This window comes from Limulus polyphemus, unplaced genomic scaffold (genome assembly GCF_000517525.1).
Source record: "Limulus polyphemus unplaced genomic scaffold, Limulus_polyphemus-2.1.2 Scaffold467, whole genome shotgun sequence".
Lineage (NCBI taxonomy): Eukaryota > Metazoa > Arthropoda > Merostomata > Xiphosura > Limulidae > Limulus > Limulus polyphemus.
The window spans coordinates 226,004-246,005 of NW_013666077.1; the positions used below are offsets into that span (position 1 = coordinate 226,004).

Consider the following 20,002-nt stretch of genomic DNA (forward strand, 5'->3'; position numbering starts at 1 on the left):
CAGGATCATCTCCTCCCCTTCACGGGACGCCACGCATGGCAAACATGTGGGTGGATGTTTAGATCCCAGAGAAAGTAACTGAAAATACAGAACCTTCCCTAGGAGGTCCCCTCACCACGTACAGGAATCCACGTTGAGGGGACAACATATGGTACTATTATATTTATATAGATACATCTGTTGAATAAAAGCTTCATAGAAACAAATTCTTATTAAATTAACTTAAAAGCTACATTTTAAAACTATACACAGTTCTTACATTTGTACATGTTATCTTAACTTAAAAACATTTATTTCATTTTTAATATTTAAAACATTATTTTAATATTAAAAAAATTAATTTATAGTAACTTCCAATCAGAGCAAGCTACCTACTAAGAGCAAACCTAAACCTCGACCTAGCAATGAGTATGGTTAAATGAATATAGTTTTCTTATTTATAAAGATTAGAATGCATTGTTTCAAAAGTTGCATACCCTCAAAATTAACAGTATTTTTGAACATAATATTCACAGTAAAAAAAAAAGGATAGAATTGACCTTCACGCTAAGATACATACATAAAAATCAGGAAGAAACTGCTCAGAATAATTGGGACCAGTTCCCTTGGACTTGATGGCTACTTGTATATCTCCTTCAACATCAATTTTTGACACAGCTTCATTTAATTTATCACAGCTCTGTGCAGAACAATGACAAAATCAAACATTCAGTTACAAAAAAAAAAGAGGCAAAAACAATCAAACATATATAGCAGAAATTTGATAAATTTTAATTAGACACTAGTTTCATATACACTTAAGTAGTTTGAATTGGTCAGACATAACATTTATTTCAATCATTTAAATATTTGTTGTTTTAAATAATATTTTGTATAAAATATTGTTCTATGTGTTTATAATAATAATAATATGGAAAAAATATAACACAATTAAAAACATTATTCCTTCTGCTAATTCAAACATGTTTCAGGATTTGTGTAAAAAAACTACACATAAGGCTACCTGCTCATACCATCCTTAATTTTGAACCGACATACTAGAAAGAAGGCAGTTAGTCAAATGCCATCTAATGCCAATACCTGGGCTAATGTTATATGACTGAATAGTGGCATTTGACTGTTGCTCTTATAAAGTACCTATGGCCCCAAATTGTGGACCATGTTTTTGTGACAATAATCCTAGCATTTAAAGTTTAAACATGCTAACCACTATGTCATGCCCAAGCACATAATCAAGTGATCCAGCCTCCCAGCTTTTATACAAAGCAAGGGTTTTAATAAAATATTATTTTTCCTTCTTTCTCATTCTCCTTACTATGTATTCAACATGGAAGGAATGACAGCTAGAGCCATAATTACAGTATATATGTTTATCTTATAATTTTGCACAAAGCTACACACAGACTATCTGCACCTGTTCATCCCTAATTTTGAGAAGTTTAACTAGAGGGAAGGCAGCTAGCTAACAGTACTCATTACCTACCCTTGGGCTATTCTTGTCGGATTAAATAGCAAGATTTGTCTGTAATTTATATAGCATATTTATGGTGATAAACCTTTTGAATAGCCTGATATTTCTATTTAAGGGAACATTTATAACCAATGCCATTTTCGTTTTCCTGAGAGATGCTATAAAGTTAGAACTGCAAGCACAAATTTTTCTTTTATACTTTTCTTTCACAAGTGTAATGTTGTTTGTGTGCAATTTTAGAAGTCTCTTTACCCTCCCAATTTGTAATTAAAAGTCACAAAGGATTATAAATAAATTACAGGTACATCATTTGGAACCAATATTGTAGTTTGCACTTTCAGTGGAAAGAAGCTATTCTTACTCATGTAATATACTAGGTACTAATGCTAAAGCTTTAAAATTTCTTCTACAAATTACCTGAATCATCTTGGGTCCCAAAACACTGATGTGATTTGCATACTTTTGTACTAATTCCTGCATGTGTGCAAGTCTCTTTTCTTCTAGCTGTTGAAATTGAGTACTGGCTTGGTAAATAGCTGATTCCCATTCTTGTCGCACCCTCTCTGCCTTCACACAACTAGTATAGTACTCCAGGTCAGCTTTTATCATGGCCTCCTCTGCCTTCTTTCGTTTATTTTCCAACTACGTGGATAGATAACAATATAACTAAAACTTATTCTTGGCTTATGCAAACTGCAAAAGAAAACTCTGGCATATTACAACTCATCTTCTCAACTACTTTGGTTTTGTTTATGTCCTTTCTACCCACTTTTTAATCCTACAGTGACTCAGTCACAAGCATCACTGGAACATTTCTTAGTCTCTCTTTGCCTTAAAAAAAAAGAGATGTTTTTAAATAATTTTGAAACCATTTCTAAAGCTTTCATGTGATCAACAAAAGTACAAAGTATGCTGTACAACCATATATTCCTGTCAAATTAATAATAATATGCATTCAACAGCCATTCTCTCTTCTTCTCCACGGGTAATGAAATATGATTGTACTGTTACTAATTAAGTCAATAACTTGAAACACACCCAAAAGATAGATTGCCTTCTTAATTTAGTATCACCCACCTACTTTTAAAGATAATAAAAAAAATGCTTTCAAATGTTGAAAATAATATTCAGAACACCAACTTATGAATTTCAATCAATCAACAACTTTAATAATCATCCAGAAACTTCCCTATGCTGTTCTAAATGCTTTATTGTGAGTTGCTATACAATTTTAAGCAGAATTGTATTTGCCTCATGCTTAAAAAGATTCCAGACAAATTAGAAATTCTATAACAGTTTCAATTTGCTTAGCCCAATATGTAATCTTCAACTATCAGCTTTAACCAAATGTTTTACCCATCATCATGCCCAAAGTTGAACAAAAAACGTGGTGGCCTGGCTAACTAATGAATAAATATTTACTGCAAAATTCTTATCATAGTTCATAATCTGTTCTATCCAATAGTGTTGAAATATTGGCTATAGTTATTTACAAAGCTATGCTTCATTAGTCATTAACTATTCAGACTCATGCTGTGATGCCATAAAATGGTAGCAATAAAAAACAAACACTAACAGAAAAGGAAAAATCATGAAAGGAACAAGACATAGGTAATTATATTATCAAAGAATGGTTGCTTCTTAACAATTATAAACCTATACTTTGAATAAGCAGAAAAATTCTAAACAAATTACTAAAAAAATCAATAAATACATTGTTTACAGGTAAGACTCCTCAGAGTTGCAGAAAAATTAAAAGCTGGAAAAGAATATCAATTGTAAAAAATTTATAATAGGCTATCTGTGCTGTGCCCACCATGGGTCTCAAAACCCAGTTTTTAGCATTATGAGCCTTCAGGCTTACTGCTGAGCCACTGGGGGAAGAATTTATAAGTTAAAAATTGTGGAAAGAATTTGAATTATTAATTTTAATATCCAAATGTTCACTCAACCTGTCAGGGTTTTAAATATGTTGACTGGGATTCTTCTACAGTAGCTGTCTGTGACTTGTTAGCGATAAATTTGGACAATAAATGGACAGCACACAATCCACTTGTTTTAAAATAATACATATTCAAAATTCTTTACACTACAGGAAATCAAAGTTTTATCTAAAACTCTAAATAATTCTCTTTTCTTGTCAAAAGTCCACACAGGCTGATTCAATTACTTTAGAATCCAATTGACAAGATGAGTTATTTTTCTGTACTCTTATCACAATAGTATCAGTGAATAATTCACTTACATTACTCCATGAATTACTTTAGAACACCCTTTGACAAGACAAATTATTTCTCCTTATCTCTCTTAACTGTAAAACTCACTTTAACTCTCAACCATTACGGCTAAACTAACAATCACGGATACTAACTTAACTTTAACTTCTTCTTTTGTTTGTTACCACAGTTGTATCCAGAGCATCAAATAACTGTCTCTTTTTTTTTTTCATCAAAAGCCTACACAGGCTGGTACAGTTACTTCAGAACCCAATTTAAAAATTATTTTTCCTATCTCTGCTGTTACAATACAGCTGTGAAACATACTATATAAATAACCCATTAAGGCTAATCACGCACTTGCCGGCTAACTTCACGTTTTCTTTCACCAACTAATTTTTTTTACCTTTGGACTGAACTTTCCTTGACTTCCACTCACTTGGTCATTTATATATATATATATCTTACCCAACTGAGGCCTAGAACTTTTGACAAACTACAAGATGCTATAGTGTAACAATATTCCAATAAAGAGAAAAAATTAGAGGTTTGTAGAAAGATGACGTGAACAATACTACAACAATTGAACTACACACACACAATGTATGACTCTTGCTGAGTTACATATCAAAATTTATTATAACTATTGCCTTTGAAATAATTAACTTTAACACTCTTATTATAAAAAACTAAATAATCATTAAATATTAGATCACCAAATGAATCAAACACTTACACCAAACAGTCTTGTATATCCAACACAACCCATGAAAGAGTCACTGGTTGTAATAGTGCTAAATGTCAATGAACATATGAAAATCAAGGTAACTTTGGTGTCCAAATTCTCAGCTTGAGCTTTCATATATAATTATTATTAATAGTAATTATCTGATTCCACAAAGACAGTGATGCTAAAATGTTTTGTGAATGTGATCACAATAAGGCCTCATTATTTTATAGCACTTAGTATTTTTCCTTCTTTAGGAGAGAATAAGGTTCATGCTACGTAATTACATAACACTGGTATTACATGAATAAAACCAAGTACACTTAATTTCCTTTACTCTGAATTACAATTTGTTTTTTAAACCCAGACCAACAAGTGCTCAATGTTAGGTATTTGAAAATTTGGTGCATAAATGCCTGTAACATTCAAAGAATTGTCATAACACATCACTTTGTCTGAAGTATAAGTACTATTTGGCTTCAGAGATACATTGGCCCACTATATAAAAACTATATTATCCTTTTAAAAGACTACATTATTATAATCAATGATAAGTTATTAATTGTACATGTAAAATATCTTTTCTGACTAAAAGACTACAATCTTTACTAAATTATGAGTTGTATTACTTGTATACTGCTACTTCTCAGTTTTCCTACTAATCTACAATATAAGAAACTTTATTACCTTATTAATATCTTTATCTGTCACAAGTTTTCCTTTACTAGATCTACTTTCTAAGCTCTGTTCCTTCAATCGTTCATTTTCTTTGGTACAGCTGTAGCTCTGCTTTTGAGCCTTTGCTTTTTCATTATGATGATCTGTAAGACTTTTGGATGTTCGGTCTACTATTAACTCGACCTATATCACAGAAATATTGCTTTAAAATTATTCAACAAACTGTGTCCTATCCATTTTATTTTCCTTGAGACTGGTTGAAATTAATTCTTAGCAACAATAACTGTGCTCTCCCCTCAACTTTAAAATTTTTCCAACTGCTATTTCCTTTTCATCTAATAATTAAGCTTATTATATGAAAATAGTATAAACTGGTGAAATATGATACACAGAACTCAAAATGTATATGTCAATCTAAGAAAGTACTTTCCTAAAAACACTTTCCAAATACAATAATACACAAAGCAAGAGTATTCATTACCTAAAACCTATGCTAATCTTTTTGTAAAATTAGTTGGATATTGTAGAAAATAAAACATTTTAAAGTATGAAAATATATTATTTTATCAATAATTAATCCCCATTGATCTTCTTGGCCACTACAACAAATATAAAAATAACAAAAGTACAAAATTGGACATAAATGTCTTATTAGATACACCACATGCATTTACACTGTATACATGTACATTATTTTATAGTAGTTTTGTGTACTGAATGTTAAATCAAGTTTTTTAAATTGATACATGTTATGGAGTAAGACTGCTCTCATATTATACAGTACAAGTACTGGGGGGAGTAGGAATTATATTTCACTTTTATATTATTAATAATAATATTATTATAAACACATTTAATGGGAAAAAATGAACTAGAATAACATTACTAAACACAAAGAGTGTCAGTGAATGACTATTACAGTAAACATAGTAATTCTATCTCATGTGATTTTGGAGTTAAAAAACACTTGATCCTAGCTATGTTAAAGACACAGTACACATAATATGACAAAGTACTTGTGTATAGGTGTGAATCTAAATTAATTTTAAAAAATCCCAGTACATCAGTGTAAAAACATAACAACTCTCTATACTATAGACTAGTAGTTCAATATTTTAATTAAGACTATTACACAAACCAAAACAGAAAATTTAACATTTTTAGAATTAGAATGAATTTCAAACACATACTTGCCTCTGTAATAATTGTCAACAATCATATGACTTTAGGTTCTGAATATTCTTAACAAAATTCAGTGTTCTCAACTCTCCTACCTTCCATGTGATATGTTTAATGTACTTAATATGGAAGGTAGTCTAATAAGATTGATAAATAGCCAGGGAGAAATGATAGCAAGAATGAGATAACATTTGAACCATATAGAAAAAGATATTAAAATCAAACTGAAGGGTCTGGCAAATTCAAGAATCTCAAAGCCAAGGGTCTCACAGATGAACTGATGATCTGAGACAATCTTTACTACAAATCTTATAATTCTGAATTAACTTAATGTTCCTTTGTCAAATTTGGTAAACTTTTCATGAAAACTAAAAGTATGTTTCACACAAAAAAATCAAAATTTTTAATAAAGTATTTCTACAAAAGATTTGTCTTTAAATTTACTTTAGTCAGTCTACATGCAAAGGATTTTCATGTTAAGAATAAAAAAAATTTTTATCTTGTTTTTATACTTCATTTACATAACCTCTAGAAACTCCTGCATGAATATCAAAAGTTCTTTTGCAGTAAAACATTATGATTTCTCTACCCTAACACTATACAAGCTCGATTCATTTGACCAACTTTGTAACCACCATAAAAAAAATAATAAATAGAAAATAAATTTAAGTTAACTTTTTTCTTTCTACAACGACTGCAGATTGTAACAGGAAATTACAATTATTTATCTCAAACAGCCTCAGGCTAATAACAGTTTACATGTGTTTTAATTTAATTTTATTGCTCTTTGAGCTGTAACTACTAAACTTGAGTATCAAAGCGAGAAATCACACGGTGAGCTCACAACTCAAGTTACAATAAACAAAATACTGAATTACATAATGTACATGATGCTCGCATGCATACCTTACTGATAAATTTAATTTTTTCCCTTATCTTATCTAATTCATTTCTAATTTTTACATTTTAGTTACTTTTATGACAAAAAATAAGAAATGTCCAAGAAAACAAGAAATTTATTACTTCATGTAAGTCTTGTACTTTTATGCACTTGAAGTCTCGTTAAAAGTTAACTCTAATTTTTGGTACTTTATTGAATGTTTGTTTATTTTAAATATCACAATTAGAACACAAAATAGTAAGACACAAAACATACAATGACCTATAACTATTATAATATAATTGGCTTTCTAATTCATCTGAAAGTGCATTAACATAACTCCCTTACCATGTTTGAGGTGAACTCAATGATAGTAACTTTGAATCTGTATGCCAAACAATTCAAAAGCTCTCTTCAGAATGAGTTAACATTATACATAATTCAGTAAGTTAAAATCTTCTCTTTGTTTTGGTTATAAATAATATAATAGCAAATGTCACAGAGAATTACTAACATTTTTTGAAATACATTATACAATAGGAAGGTGTAGCATGTGGGTTTGACTTTCTGACTAAATCCAGATAATTGAAGGTTATAAAATTAGATCATGTCTCAAGAATATGTTCACTCTAAGTTTCTAATTTGTATTAAAACTCAGAAGCAGAAAGAATATCTAAACCAGCAATTCAGAAAAACAAATGATACACAGAAGTGAAGACTGATAATTTATTTAAATATTTCCTCTTGAAATTAAAACTTACATAATACTAAAAGTTAATTTATAAACTATGTTTCAGTACCAAGTTTATTGAAACTTATTGATAATACAGTTGTTTAAATTAATTTTGAATGTAAATGTAAAACATCAGATGCTTATTGATATTTAAAAAACTTTCACCTGTTTACGTATTTTATGTTGCCCATCAAATAGCAGTTTCAATGACTTAACAACATCTTCTTCAAGTCCAGATGCTAGACATCTGAAAACAAATTTTATGCATTAAAATAATGGTTCTCCACCACAGAAAAAAAAAAAAAAGAGTTAAAATGTTAATGATCAATGAATATGAATAATATAAAAATTACCAAACTTGTAATGTTAATTAAAATAGAGGTCTCTGGTTGTACTTTGTGTTGTTTTTATTATATAAATTCATAAATTAAAAAAAAGGTTTCCCTGTACTTTATGCATTTTGACAACTAGCATTCAAATACTATGCCAGAAAAGACGGATGGGATACTATAAAATGACAATCAAAAACCAGACAATAAAAATTACAAATACACTTAAGCCTGTCCCATGCCAAGAACATTGGAAACAATACATCGAAACTATAAATGTTACAGACAAGCATGAAGAAAATATTCAATATGATAATCAGAGAATTACTATAAGTAGATCAGATAACTTCACACACCTTTTGTAATCTTAAACACAAATATTTATTGCTTTTCAATATTGTCTAGAAAAGGTAATGTACATTTTATCCATTTGAAGGCCAAAGGTTAATATAATGTTGGAATTCTAATCAATATAAAACTTTATACAATATATCACATTTTGAATAGAAGAAAAAAAATCTGTTAAATGGGAAAATATATATACACACACACACATTTATATCTGATCTTTCAATTTTTTTGCAGTCACTCTTCCAGGCATGCTCTTTAACAGATAGAAAAATAATAATGTATAAACTTTATTATTATTTTGATATAAAAGCAATATAAAGCAAATTTATGTCACATTCAGTCACTTACTTTCACTTCAATGCATAGACTAAACTATATTATATTAACCAGCTAAGCAAAGGCTACCTATGTTTTTTACTCAATCACAATTGCATACAAGATGATCTATGAAAGACAATCCAAGTTTTTAAAATGGTATAGATAAGCAGTTTATCAAATTCTTCCTACATTGAAATGAAGTGAATGTAAAGGTGGGGGCAAACCTGACACTATATCTAACACCATACAAGAGCAGTAACCAATACATATTTTTGCAATGAAGTCATGAAAGCCATTTGTCTCCCTACTCACTCTAAATCCCAAATATTGTTCAACTATAAATCAATATTAATTGTTATTGACCTCATTTATACTCAAGTTATTTTATAAACATCTTTCAGAATTCACTCATGCACGTGATGGGAAAAAATTATGCTTATATGGTTATAGCGCAGCTGCTTATGGTACTTAATGTTTTCTAGATTGTCTACGTTCTTCTGGTAAAGCAGTAGCAATTTTTGGCTTGAAATAATTGCATGCAATGGCTCCTGACGACATTTTGCAACTGGAAGCCCGAAGCAGCATTGTATCCAGAGCTTTAGATAATTGTCTTTTTTCATCAAAGTCCACACATGCTAGTTCAATTACTTTAGAACACAACTGACAAGACGAATTATTCTTCTCTGCTTTGTTATTACTATACAGTCTGTGATAATTTCACATTAAAACTCGCCACTTTACATTCTTTATCTCTAAACTCACAATGACTTAGGTCTAGATCTAAATAATAATCTTACAACGTCTATTTATACCATGACAGAAGTCAAGAACATTCCATGCCATACTAGATATTCTGAAGCAATAATACTCAATTAAAACGAGAAAAATTCAGAAAGTTCTTGTAACATGATGCAAAAATATAACAATCTCTAATTCATAACAATTGAACATACATGCTACACAACCTACAATTTGTAAAAAATTATGTAAACAAATGTATCATAAAATCTCACTTCTAAAAATAACTAAATATGATACCCACACTATATAAACTATCGCATTATATTTAACTGAAATAGTCATGTATATCTAACAGCAACACGTGCTTTTGATCAGAAGCTAGCTTTATTGTGTCACAGAAATAAAACCATAAATTGCTTGTAGGTTTGAGATTTAAGCATTTTTATAGGTTTTTATTTTTGTACAATGAAGGAGCTGAGAATTGTACTAATCTTAAACCCATTTGATAATTACCCACTATACAAGTAAGAGACTGGCTTGCAACACTATACAGTATATGATATACAAGTTAGACCCTCAATACTTCTTACTCAACAGAATGAAGTGCTGATTGCAGCAATATATGAATGTTTTTTGCCAGCAAAAGAAAAGGATTGCCACATGGCGACAAAGGTATAGTACTATGTAGCTTTGCTGCTTTAGTTGTGCAGAGTTGTTTGATTTAGTAACATAATTTAACAATTAACAACTACTTTGCATGTAGATAGTACAGTACTTTACTATAATAAAACATACATATTTATGATAATTCAAGTCTAGTTCCCCATGCAGCATTACAACAAAATGATGATTTATTGACTTTTCACTGGATGTTTATAAATTTTATGTGAACAGTCATGCAACTGTTTAAGCTATATTTCATGCAAAATTGCTTCCAGATTTAATCTCATAGCACCTATGTTTTACACATTTTCTGGGAAGGCATGCCCTAAGACTTCTGCAACATTAGCATGCAGATTGTGCTTTCCACAATGTATGTTGGCTTGTGATCTCACAAATTAGAACCCCCCTTCAAACATTCTGTATACAGGCTTGGGACATTAAATTGACTGATGTTGATACTAAAGTAACTCAAAAAGCATGTTAAAGATAAATTTATAGGTTTTAAAATTATGTTTGTCTATGCACATTTTCTTCCATTGTTCTTTCACTACACAGCATCACTTTTGTTTAATGTTTACACTTCTGTAATTTCTAATAAAGATCCATTTTGAAATAATGTTATCCTTCAACATAACTTTCTACTACATGAAATGGTTAAGTATTTGTAAAGCTACAGTTGAAGTTAAGCTTGATGATTCCGCAATTCTAATCAATCAAACTTGACTGCTGATGTCATATTAGAAGTTAGAATTATAGCCACTGTGAAACTTTTTCAAACCATCTTCCTTTAGAGATAAGTGCATTTATGAGTGAGGGTATTTTTAGCAGGGTTTGAAGAGACTAGTTTCATCTTATTAAATTTGTTACAACTTAATTAAAAGCAAAATTAAACAATGCATATTTTTTAAAGTCCAGTAAATGATATTAAACTTAAGAGGAGAACAAAATTCACTTTTAAACTAAAAAAAATAAACTTAAGATAAAAAAATCACTTTTTTTTTATTAAAAATTAGAATAACATATAACCTATTTGATTTTTGAAATAAATAAATAAAAACAAGAATGAAGTTAAGAACAATAACACTGATATAATACAATGTTAAAAAAATATTCACCTCCAACAAGAAAAATCTATACAAAATGTTTATTTTGAAAAATTCACATATTTCCATTATAAAATTAATATCTGTAATGTAAAAACCAAACATATTTTATATTTCAGCATACACGCACACAAGAATAAATGAATGTAAAACAGCATTTTTAATGCAAATATACAAATATATTTTTAAAATATTTCATGTTGAAATGTTTTGGTCTCTTGTATCCAAAATGATAAAAATGTCTAAATCAGATTTTTTCCTGAAAATACTCATACTGGCTATAATACATGTAGAATACATACACAAGATATGGATAGTTATGTTTAGTATGGTTTAAAATAAAACCATCACAAAAAAAATAAACCTAACTGAGCCTGTAGATATAAACTTTATCTATCGATCTACACTTGACAGCAAACCACCTATTGATTAAAGGCTGATTTATCAGTATATATATTTGTATCTGACTATATCTACAAACATAAGGTATTCCTGAAATATGGGCAGTATCAAAGTATTTTCCTGTAAGTATATATCAAACCTGTTTACTCAAAACTTAATGAAGTGCTAAGTAAATATCACAAAGAAGTTATGGAACTTTTCAAAATGTTAGCTTGTACAACAATCCTGTCAAAAACTATTCTATATGTATGCATGTAATTATAATTTCTTAGTAAAAATATTTTACTCCCACATGAGCATTTGCAGAAACAAAGATATTCTATTAAAAGGAAACCTAATACACACACACCTGTGAAGTTCTGCTTCATACTCCATCGCAGAAGCTATTTCCTGCCATGTTTGAGCTGTTGTCCTAAAGTTAGAATAACGGACTGAGTAAAATTCGGCTCAATAATTCAATTTAAAACTATACACATAGTCCATGAAAATAATAATTTATATACATTTTGATTTAAAATAAAATGTATTTTTTAATCACATCCTAATATGTTTTAACCAATTTAAACAGACTTGCAGATTACTCTAACAAAATTGTAAATATTGACAAAAATGTTTTTAAATAAAAACATGTTACCACACAGAAGAATTAAATAAAAAAGCACATTCATAATTTTCTTATATTATAAACACTCACACATCTACATATATATTACAATCAAACTTAAATATAGAGTAAACCTGGTAGATCACAAGATTAAAGGCTTTGAAGAACAGCATATACTAAATCTTATGTACCATGTATGAAAACATATCAAGCATCTCAAAGTCATACATGTTCTATGGGATTCTTTTGACAACTAGACATAGGCATGTGTAACGTCTTGTATCGTATTACAGTTAGCCTATTTTGGTCTTCTAAAACAGAAAATAAGCAAGACATCCCTTATGGGGTAATACTTTTTGTTACACTATATACAGTACAACATACTGTTTAAACTACAAAAATCATATTGTAGTTACTTATAACATAACTGCAGGACAAGAGCCAAGCTAACTAATTTTTTTTTTCTTTTTCTTTGAGGAAACAAAATAAAAAGGAACACAAAGCAGTCCATTGTTCAAACTGTTTCATACTCAGACACTTAGTATTTTAATTGAACTCTAAATCATAAAAGCTTTGGAAACGTGCCATCAGTCAGACAGAAAAATGATCCTTCAGAAGATTTAAGTGTTTAAAAAAGTAAGGATTATCAGACACTAAAACATACCTCTTCAAGAACTCTAGTATTTAAAAAGTACAGCTAGTCACCCTTTAACTGAGAAATCTTCATTAGAACAAAAAAAAGTTAAATAAATTGTAGCATAAAATATAAAAACATATTTCTGCAACTCATAATACCATTACTTAATCCACATGACTCAAGCCTTTCCTTCTGGTTAATAACTTGTATTTATATGAGTATACTGCATATATATATATTGCTATACCTACCCTAGAGCATCTCTAGTAGCTTTGGATACCTTAGAAGCAAGCTTATTCAGATTTTTGGCATAATGGGACTCTAATTCAGATCTAAATGAAAATAAAACAAAGGCAGTTTTTAATGAACCCATTAATAAACACCTTTATTTAAACAAATAGCTTTAAGCTATAAAACAAAACTAAAAACAATTATTTTAGATATCTAAACTTCCATAAGTTTTTACAAATAATATTATGACATTTTAAAAAATCAAAAAGCATCTTTATGGGATTAAAAAAAACAAAGAACTATTACTCCCATTATATTATGACAATAACTACCACAGAAAATGTATTTCTATTGAGTAGGTATGTATGTTTGTATGGAGATGTGCATTCTGAGTAACAAAAAACTATTACTCCCATTATATTATTACAATAACTACCACAGAAAATGTATTTCTATTGAGTAGGTATGTATGTTTGTATGGAGATGTGCATTCTGAGTAACAAAGAACTATTACTCCCATTACATTATGACAATAACTACCACAGAAAATGTATTTCTATTGAGTAGGTATGTATGTTTGTATAAGGATGTGCATTCTGAGTACATGTATGCATACTTGTATCATTTACTAAAAACTAGTGCTATTAACTAGAGTAAAAGTTTCACAGTGTATGATAGAATTCCTTGATGTGATGTGTTTGAGCCACCAGACCTTGATGTGATGTGTTTGAGCTCTAAAAACTTAAAATCATGAGACTTCATTAAACAAGATTATTTAAACTTGTCAATTTAAAAAGGGAGAATAGGGATCTTCAGAAAATACAGAAACAAGATAGGTAGCTTAAACTGAAAATGCAATTGAAAAAAGTAAACAAACAAAAAATAAATACTAAAAAGGATAATGTTCCCCTTAGCATACACAATCAAAATCAGTCCACCCCCCCTCTCTTGAAAGTGAAATGAAAAGAGAGGATAGAAAGAAAAGAACACCACGTAACTAATCACAGAAGAAAAATTAAACAAAGTATACATTTACGAAAATTTTAACAAATTCCTGTCCCATTTTACTTACATCATAAAGTAAAATAAATAAATTGACTTCACACAAAGATAAGAAAATGATCATACATGTTCATAAGACTATAGAACTGAAATAATTAACTGAAAATCTAATGTTAGACTGGGAGATTGTCACATGATAACATGTTGAAACCAATGCCAGTTAAGGTGACTGAAGCATAACTGTAAGAGCAGGAAGAACTGTCTTTGCTGATGAAAATCATATCTTTCAGAATAGAATTGAAACCAATATTTATTTAGTAAATGCTATTTATGTTATGTATATATATATATATATACAAAGCAATAATTTGAAGAGCATACTGTCCCATAAGCAAACTGTAATAATAATAGCAATGTGAAAGCTTTTTCAAACTTGTGGTACGCATACCATATTATTCAACTAGTAGTTAAATAATTTACTTCCACATACACCTAAACCTTCTCCAACATGTTATCCTTCTACTTTACACAAGAATTATGTTATATATTAAACTTACATTTTATACACTGTATTATAAAAAGCTAGTAACATGCACTTTCTATTAGTTTTCTTGAATAGGTTCCTAAGACTGTTTATCACAGAAACATGTAATACAGAAACCTAAACCAGTTTTACTCTACTGATAATGACTATTTTATTTGAATCACATTGATCAAGTCTTAGTAAGTAAGCAACAACCAAAATTTATATAATAACAAGAAATTTATGACCTTCAATCAGTTGCACAGACTGGTACAATATTTTTGTTTTACATCCATTGTCTAGTGAAACTGATACAAACAAGTTTGTTACAATTTATGCTTAAACGGTGAAATGTGTTGTCTTTTAAACACCTTTAAACACAATACCAGCAATGTTGTACATAACAGTTTCTGAACACGTTAGCAGTTCAGAGAATTTTTTTTTGCAATTTACAGAACTACATTGTCACATTTAGTACATACACATTTAAATGTACAGAAACACACCAACAATTTTTACATGCTGTCTCAACAGGTCTGACAAAGAAGATTCTTATAATGTACAGAAAAAAAAGTTTCTAACTAACTCCTGTAATTTTATAATGACCAGCAAACTCAAATATATCCAATTACATCCAGTCTTGTTTTACCATACACAGTATACAATCATAAACTTTTATTCACCATGCACTGCCTAATCCAACCAACTGTAATTAAAGATAAAATACTGGAAAATGCTTTAGCCATTTATTTCCCCTACAATATGTTATTCTTTCATGAGCTTAGAGCTGTTAAGTCACACAAACACACAGCTACTATCAGTAAACAGAGAAATTAGATAACATAGCTACTGTTACTATCTTTTGACCTGATAGATAAGCTGAAAGTTTCCCATAATACTCAACACATTTATCATCTTCTGTATAAAAACAGGCTTTTTGGAAGATGAAAATCATAGTTTCAACAATTTCAAATGGAATATTTTTTATCTATGGTACCCAACATATATCATAGTAATTACATTTTTTTAATTCACTTAATGTGCTCCAAATTTAAGCACCCAATTAAAATTCTACAATTGAATTTGCAACATTACATTGAACAAGTAGATAATATTTCACAACCTAGTTTCTAGGAAAACAATGCAAATGACACACTACCAGTAATTGCACCTGAATAAATTTTACCTTTCATAATTGTCCATGATTCTAAATATTTCGAATTATTCTAAAGGTTAACCTGAAATTTTTAGAAATTATGTACATATTCAGGTAATTCATACTAGCAATCTGCTTTCCCACAAACCCAATAATTGTCCAGATATGTAAAAGCTGAAAACAACTTAAAAAATTTTTCAAAGATTATGTTCACACCAGTAAAGCAAATTAGTTAGATAATTCTGTTCTGAAAAATAAGACACCAATTTAACTAATACACTGATAATGAGTCACTACCTGATTGTAAGTTACACATTCTAAATCATTCTGTTCTGTTTATAATCATCTAGTTAGTATATAAGCTTTCATACATTACTGCAAGAAAACCACTCATTTCTATTATGGTATACCAAAAAAATATGCTCTGTCAAACATAACTTATGTAGCAACTGTACGGTACTTCTTTTAGAATCATTTTATCAAAGCAATGAGAATAATAAATATTTATATACATGTGATTTAATTTTTTTTCTTATTAGTACACATTTACTTATAAATTTATATTGAACAACTATGTGAAAAATTAACAACAAAAAAATATTTGAATAATTCGTGACAAAAAATATATTTTTGGACCCAAAAAGGTGACTGGGAGATTTGGAAATATGCCTAATAAGCCTGATGAAGAGTGAACACACACCACTTGTCAGCATTTCATTATAACAGCACATACTAAAGGAAACAGTTAAAAAAATTCCAAAACTGTCATTGAAATTAACAGGAATATGTACAAATAGGTATATGAACTCTGGGACAACAAACAAAGGTCTATCCAAATGTATTATACTGTCATTTGTAGAACAATGACTTTATCAAAGTACAAGTAATCTCAAGTAGGACAGACAAGTACTTTATATCACACAATGTGAGCATCAATGCCTAGATTAATGCTTCACCAGAGAAGAAGGTACTGTGGCATCAACCAGAGCAGGTGGCACAGTAGCAATCAAGTTATTAAAAACATCATCATGTACATTTCCCATCAAACAGAAGATACTAAGTATCACTAACTTTAATTCACAGTTCCAAACTACTGGAACTAACTAAGATGTGCAGTAAGCAAAATCAGAAAAGATTACACAGAATTCACTTTTCTATCTTAGCAAAGTTCTGTACAGCATTTCAGAAAGTGCTGCACTAGTGGAATTAAAACAAGGTATAGTCAGTTCAGTGACCTTTTAAGTTTCTGAAAACATTGCTTTGTGCATTAAAGAGATGACATAGTAAATTTTTTCATAGATTTCAAAGATGCTATAACTGCGCATGATCAAGATAGAGATGTGGAGGTTGGAAGGGGGCTATAACTATTTGCCCTGTGGAACCTTGACAAGTTTCTTTACACTTATATCTTAAGACAGGATTACATTCCCATACTAAAATTTCTATGTGTAAAGGAGGGGTTAAAGTGTAAATGCTCTGACCTTGTACAATGTATTATGCATCTGATATCAGAGTTATCAACATTTCTTGTTATCCTATAATACTGATTTTGAAACAATTCATGTTAGAGTAGAAAAAATACCAGATACAATATACAGGGATACTGAAAAAAATTTAGATAAGACTTTAGGAGGTTGTAGAAGATAAGCAATGCAATTTGCAAACTGTCCAATGGGCAAAAATATTTATATTCTTCTCAAGTTCATATGAACATCAACTTGTACTCCAACTTGTCAGTCTGGGTCACACTTACTGCAGCATTTCAGAAACATTCTTAGTACAAAAACTATAGTAAAACATCTGATTTTACTATACAACAGACTTTTATCATTGAATAAAATTTTGCCACATTTCATAAAGATACACTTCATAAATTTGAAATTATAGTTGGTATTATTTATGTATAATCAATTAAAATCAACAGTGACAAAATTAAGACAAACTCACCTATTACTTCTTGAAATTGAAAGTAGGACATTAATCAAAATTTTCCTGCAAGATAAACAATTATTATCGACAAATACAAATTATTTTGCTAAACTATATGGACGTTTTAGTCACCAGGTTCTGCATATTTAACAACCATTCACTAAACATTTTAAGAACTACTAGAGGTCTGTAAGAATAGTCACCTTTCATGCAAAATACAAGCAATTTCTTTGCTGAAATCTCCTCCCTGCTTTACAAGCTTTCTCAACTCTTCAAATCCATTTGGTCCCTATAAAAAATGTTTTTCAAACGAGCATCTTTAGAATGATGTACCACTTATTTCACATTAATCAGGCAATTAAATATAAATGAAATTATAAAAATTCCAAAAACTTATAAATGAAAGTAAAGAAGAGTGTGTTATGTCAATGACACTACACCTGCTGTATCCAGTGCCAATGAGGCCTTTCACCCAATACCCATCATTTAATTACAGTCATACTTTTCCATTCAAATACAATATAAAGTAGTAAGATATTCCTAATATCATATTTCTTTGTCCATTATTATCAAATACTAATTTTACAAGTTATCCCATACACGACACTATCATAAATAATTCTCATACAGTAATATCATTTTACCAATAACTTATTACACTAAGTTCCACTAACATAAGACATGCATTTTATATATTTAGTTATACAATATCTATACATCAGGTTTTATGCTTTCTAGGAAATAAAGAATCCAATATTGCTTATGCATCATGAAATGTAAACAAGAGGAAATCTTCAATAGCTGCAGTACTTGAATTTCTTTTAGGCAGGATTACGATAAATGATTTTCTATGAGACCCTTGTTTCCCTTTTTATTAGCTATATTTTTGTGTGCCAGCAATACCAAACATGGGACATGCATATACTTGATATGATTTTATTACTTATTACGATCTCTACCAGCCTACCCTCAAATTGAAATTGTTTTAGGCATGAGTGGAATAAATTAATATATGAAACTTTGGGCTTGGTCAAATACATCAATCAAAGTTGAAAACTGTAATTAGATCTCAAATCAGTCAAGAGATGATGGAGCTATGAGCTAAAAGTTTGTGCTTGGAAAAAAAACAAAAAAACTCAGAGCTGTTCTATGAGCCACTTATCCACGGCTAAAAATTACATTAAAAAAATGCATCTAAAGCATAGGAATAGTAGATTGTTTTTCTGAAAGTATAAAATAACTTATACCAATGTAATCTTTATTCACAAATCATAAAACCCCAAAGTGAATCACTATGTCACATTTGATGATTTATGCGACTCACCATGTCAATATGTCTTGATAGCATATTTACATGTTAAGTTCTGCTCAGTACTATTTGACACACTCAAGAAAGCTTAATGGGTTGTATGCCATACATTCTAAACTTTTTTCTCATGTGAAAAGTTAAGCTTTCCATTAAATATCCATTCCTTACTTACTTCTTCATAAAATCATATTCACTTGGCACTTTTTAAATATTACTCAGATCTTTGTGTCTAATACTGCAAGAATCAAATTAGCAACAATCCATTAACAAATTTCTCCAAATTACTTGTGGTTCCATGACTGCACTGGTTGTGGGATCTCAAGACCATGGGTTACACAGAAAAAAGGTAAACAAAAATACCATCAATATAGTAATGAATCTGACTACTGTAATTACTATTAGGTACCCTTCTGTAAGTATTTCAAATAAAAGCATGTAGTTATTTCATCCAATTTATTTATTTTTTGGTCATTTTTAAAATTTAGTTTGTAACAAGTAAAATATGTTAATTTACTCATTCTGATGTAACGTGTATACCATAAAGTAGCAACCAGTATGAAAACAAATTTGTAATTTGAGGGTTAAAAAAATTTCTAACGGGTTTCAATGAATGCATATTATCAAGAGTTTAAATTTGATGACAAGGAACCCACTTTGAGACTAATAATGCTTGGAGATGGCTTGAATGGATAATGAAGAAAAACTTTAATAAAAGTTTAACATAACAACAAATGTACAACGTTTTGTCATCATCAGGTACAAGTAGTTTACACTGACACAGATATATATATATATACAGTATGGAACAAAGAGGTCACAT

General features: G+C 29.5%; 1 protein-coding gene across 1 annotated transcript in view; it reads right to left on the reverse strand.

Annotated features, from left to right (window-relative positions):
- Positions 1 to 541: 541 nt before the first annotated feature.
- LOC106458461 (nostrin-like) overlaps positions 542 to 20,002 on the reverse strand; it is a 25,222-nt gene continuing 5,761 nt past the window's right edge. The window contains exons 2-8 of the mRNA XM_022384674.1: positions 18,077 to 18,162; positions 13,284 to 13,364; positions 12,141 to 12,203; positions 8,050 to 8,131; positions 5,102 to 5,275; positions 1,889 to 2,113; positions 542 to 679 (exon numbers count right to left, since the gene is read on the reverse strand). Of these exons, the coding sequence (XP_022240382.1) occupies positions 542 to 679; positions 1,889 to 2,113; positions 5,102 to 5,275; positions 8,050 to 8,131; positions 12,141 to 12,203; positions 13,284 to 13,364; positions 18,077 to 18,162 (849 nt within the window). The remainder of the gene's footprint in view (positions 680 to 1,888; positions 2,114 to 5,101; positions 5,276 to 8,049; positions 8,132 to 12,140; positions 12,204 to 13,283; positions 13,365 to 18,076; positions 18,163 to 20,002) is intronic.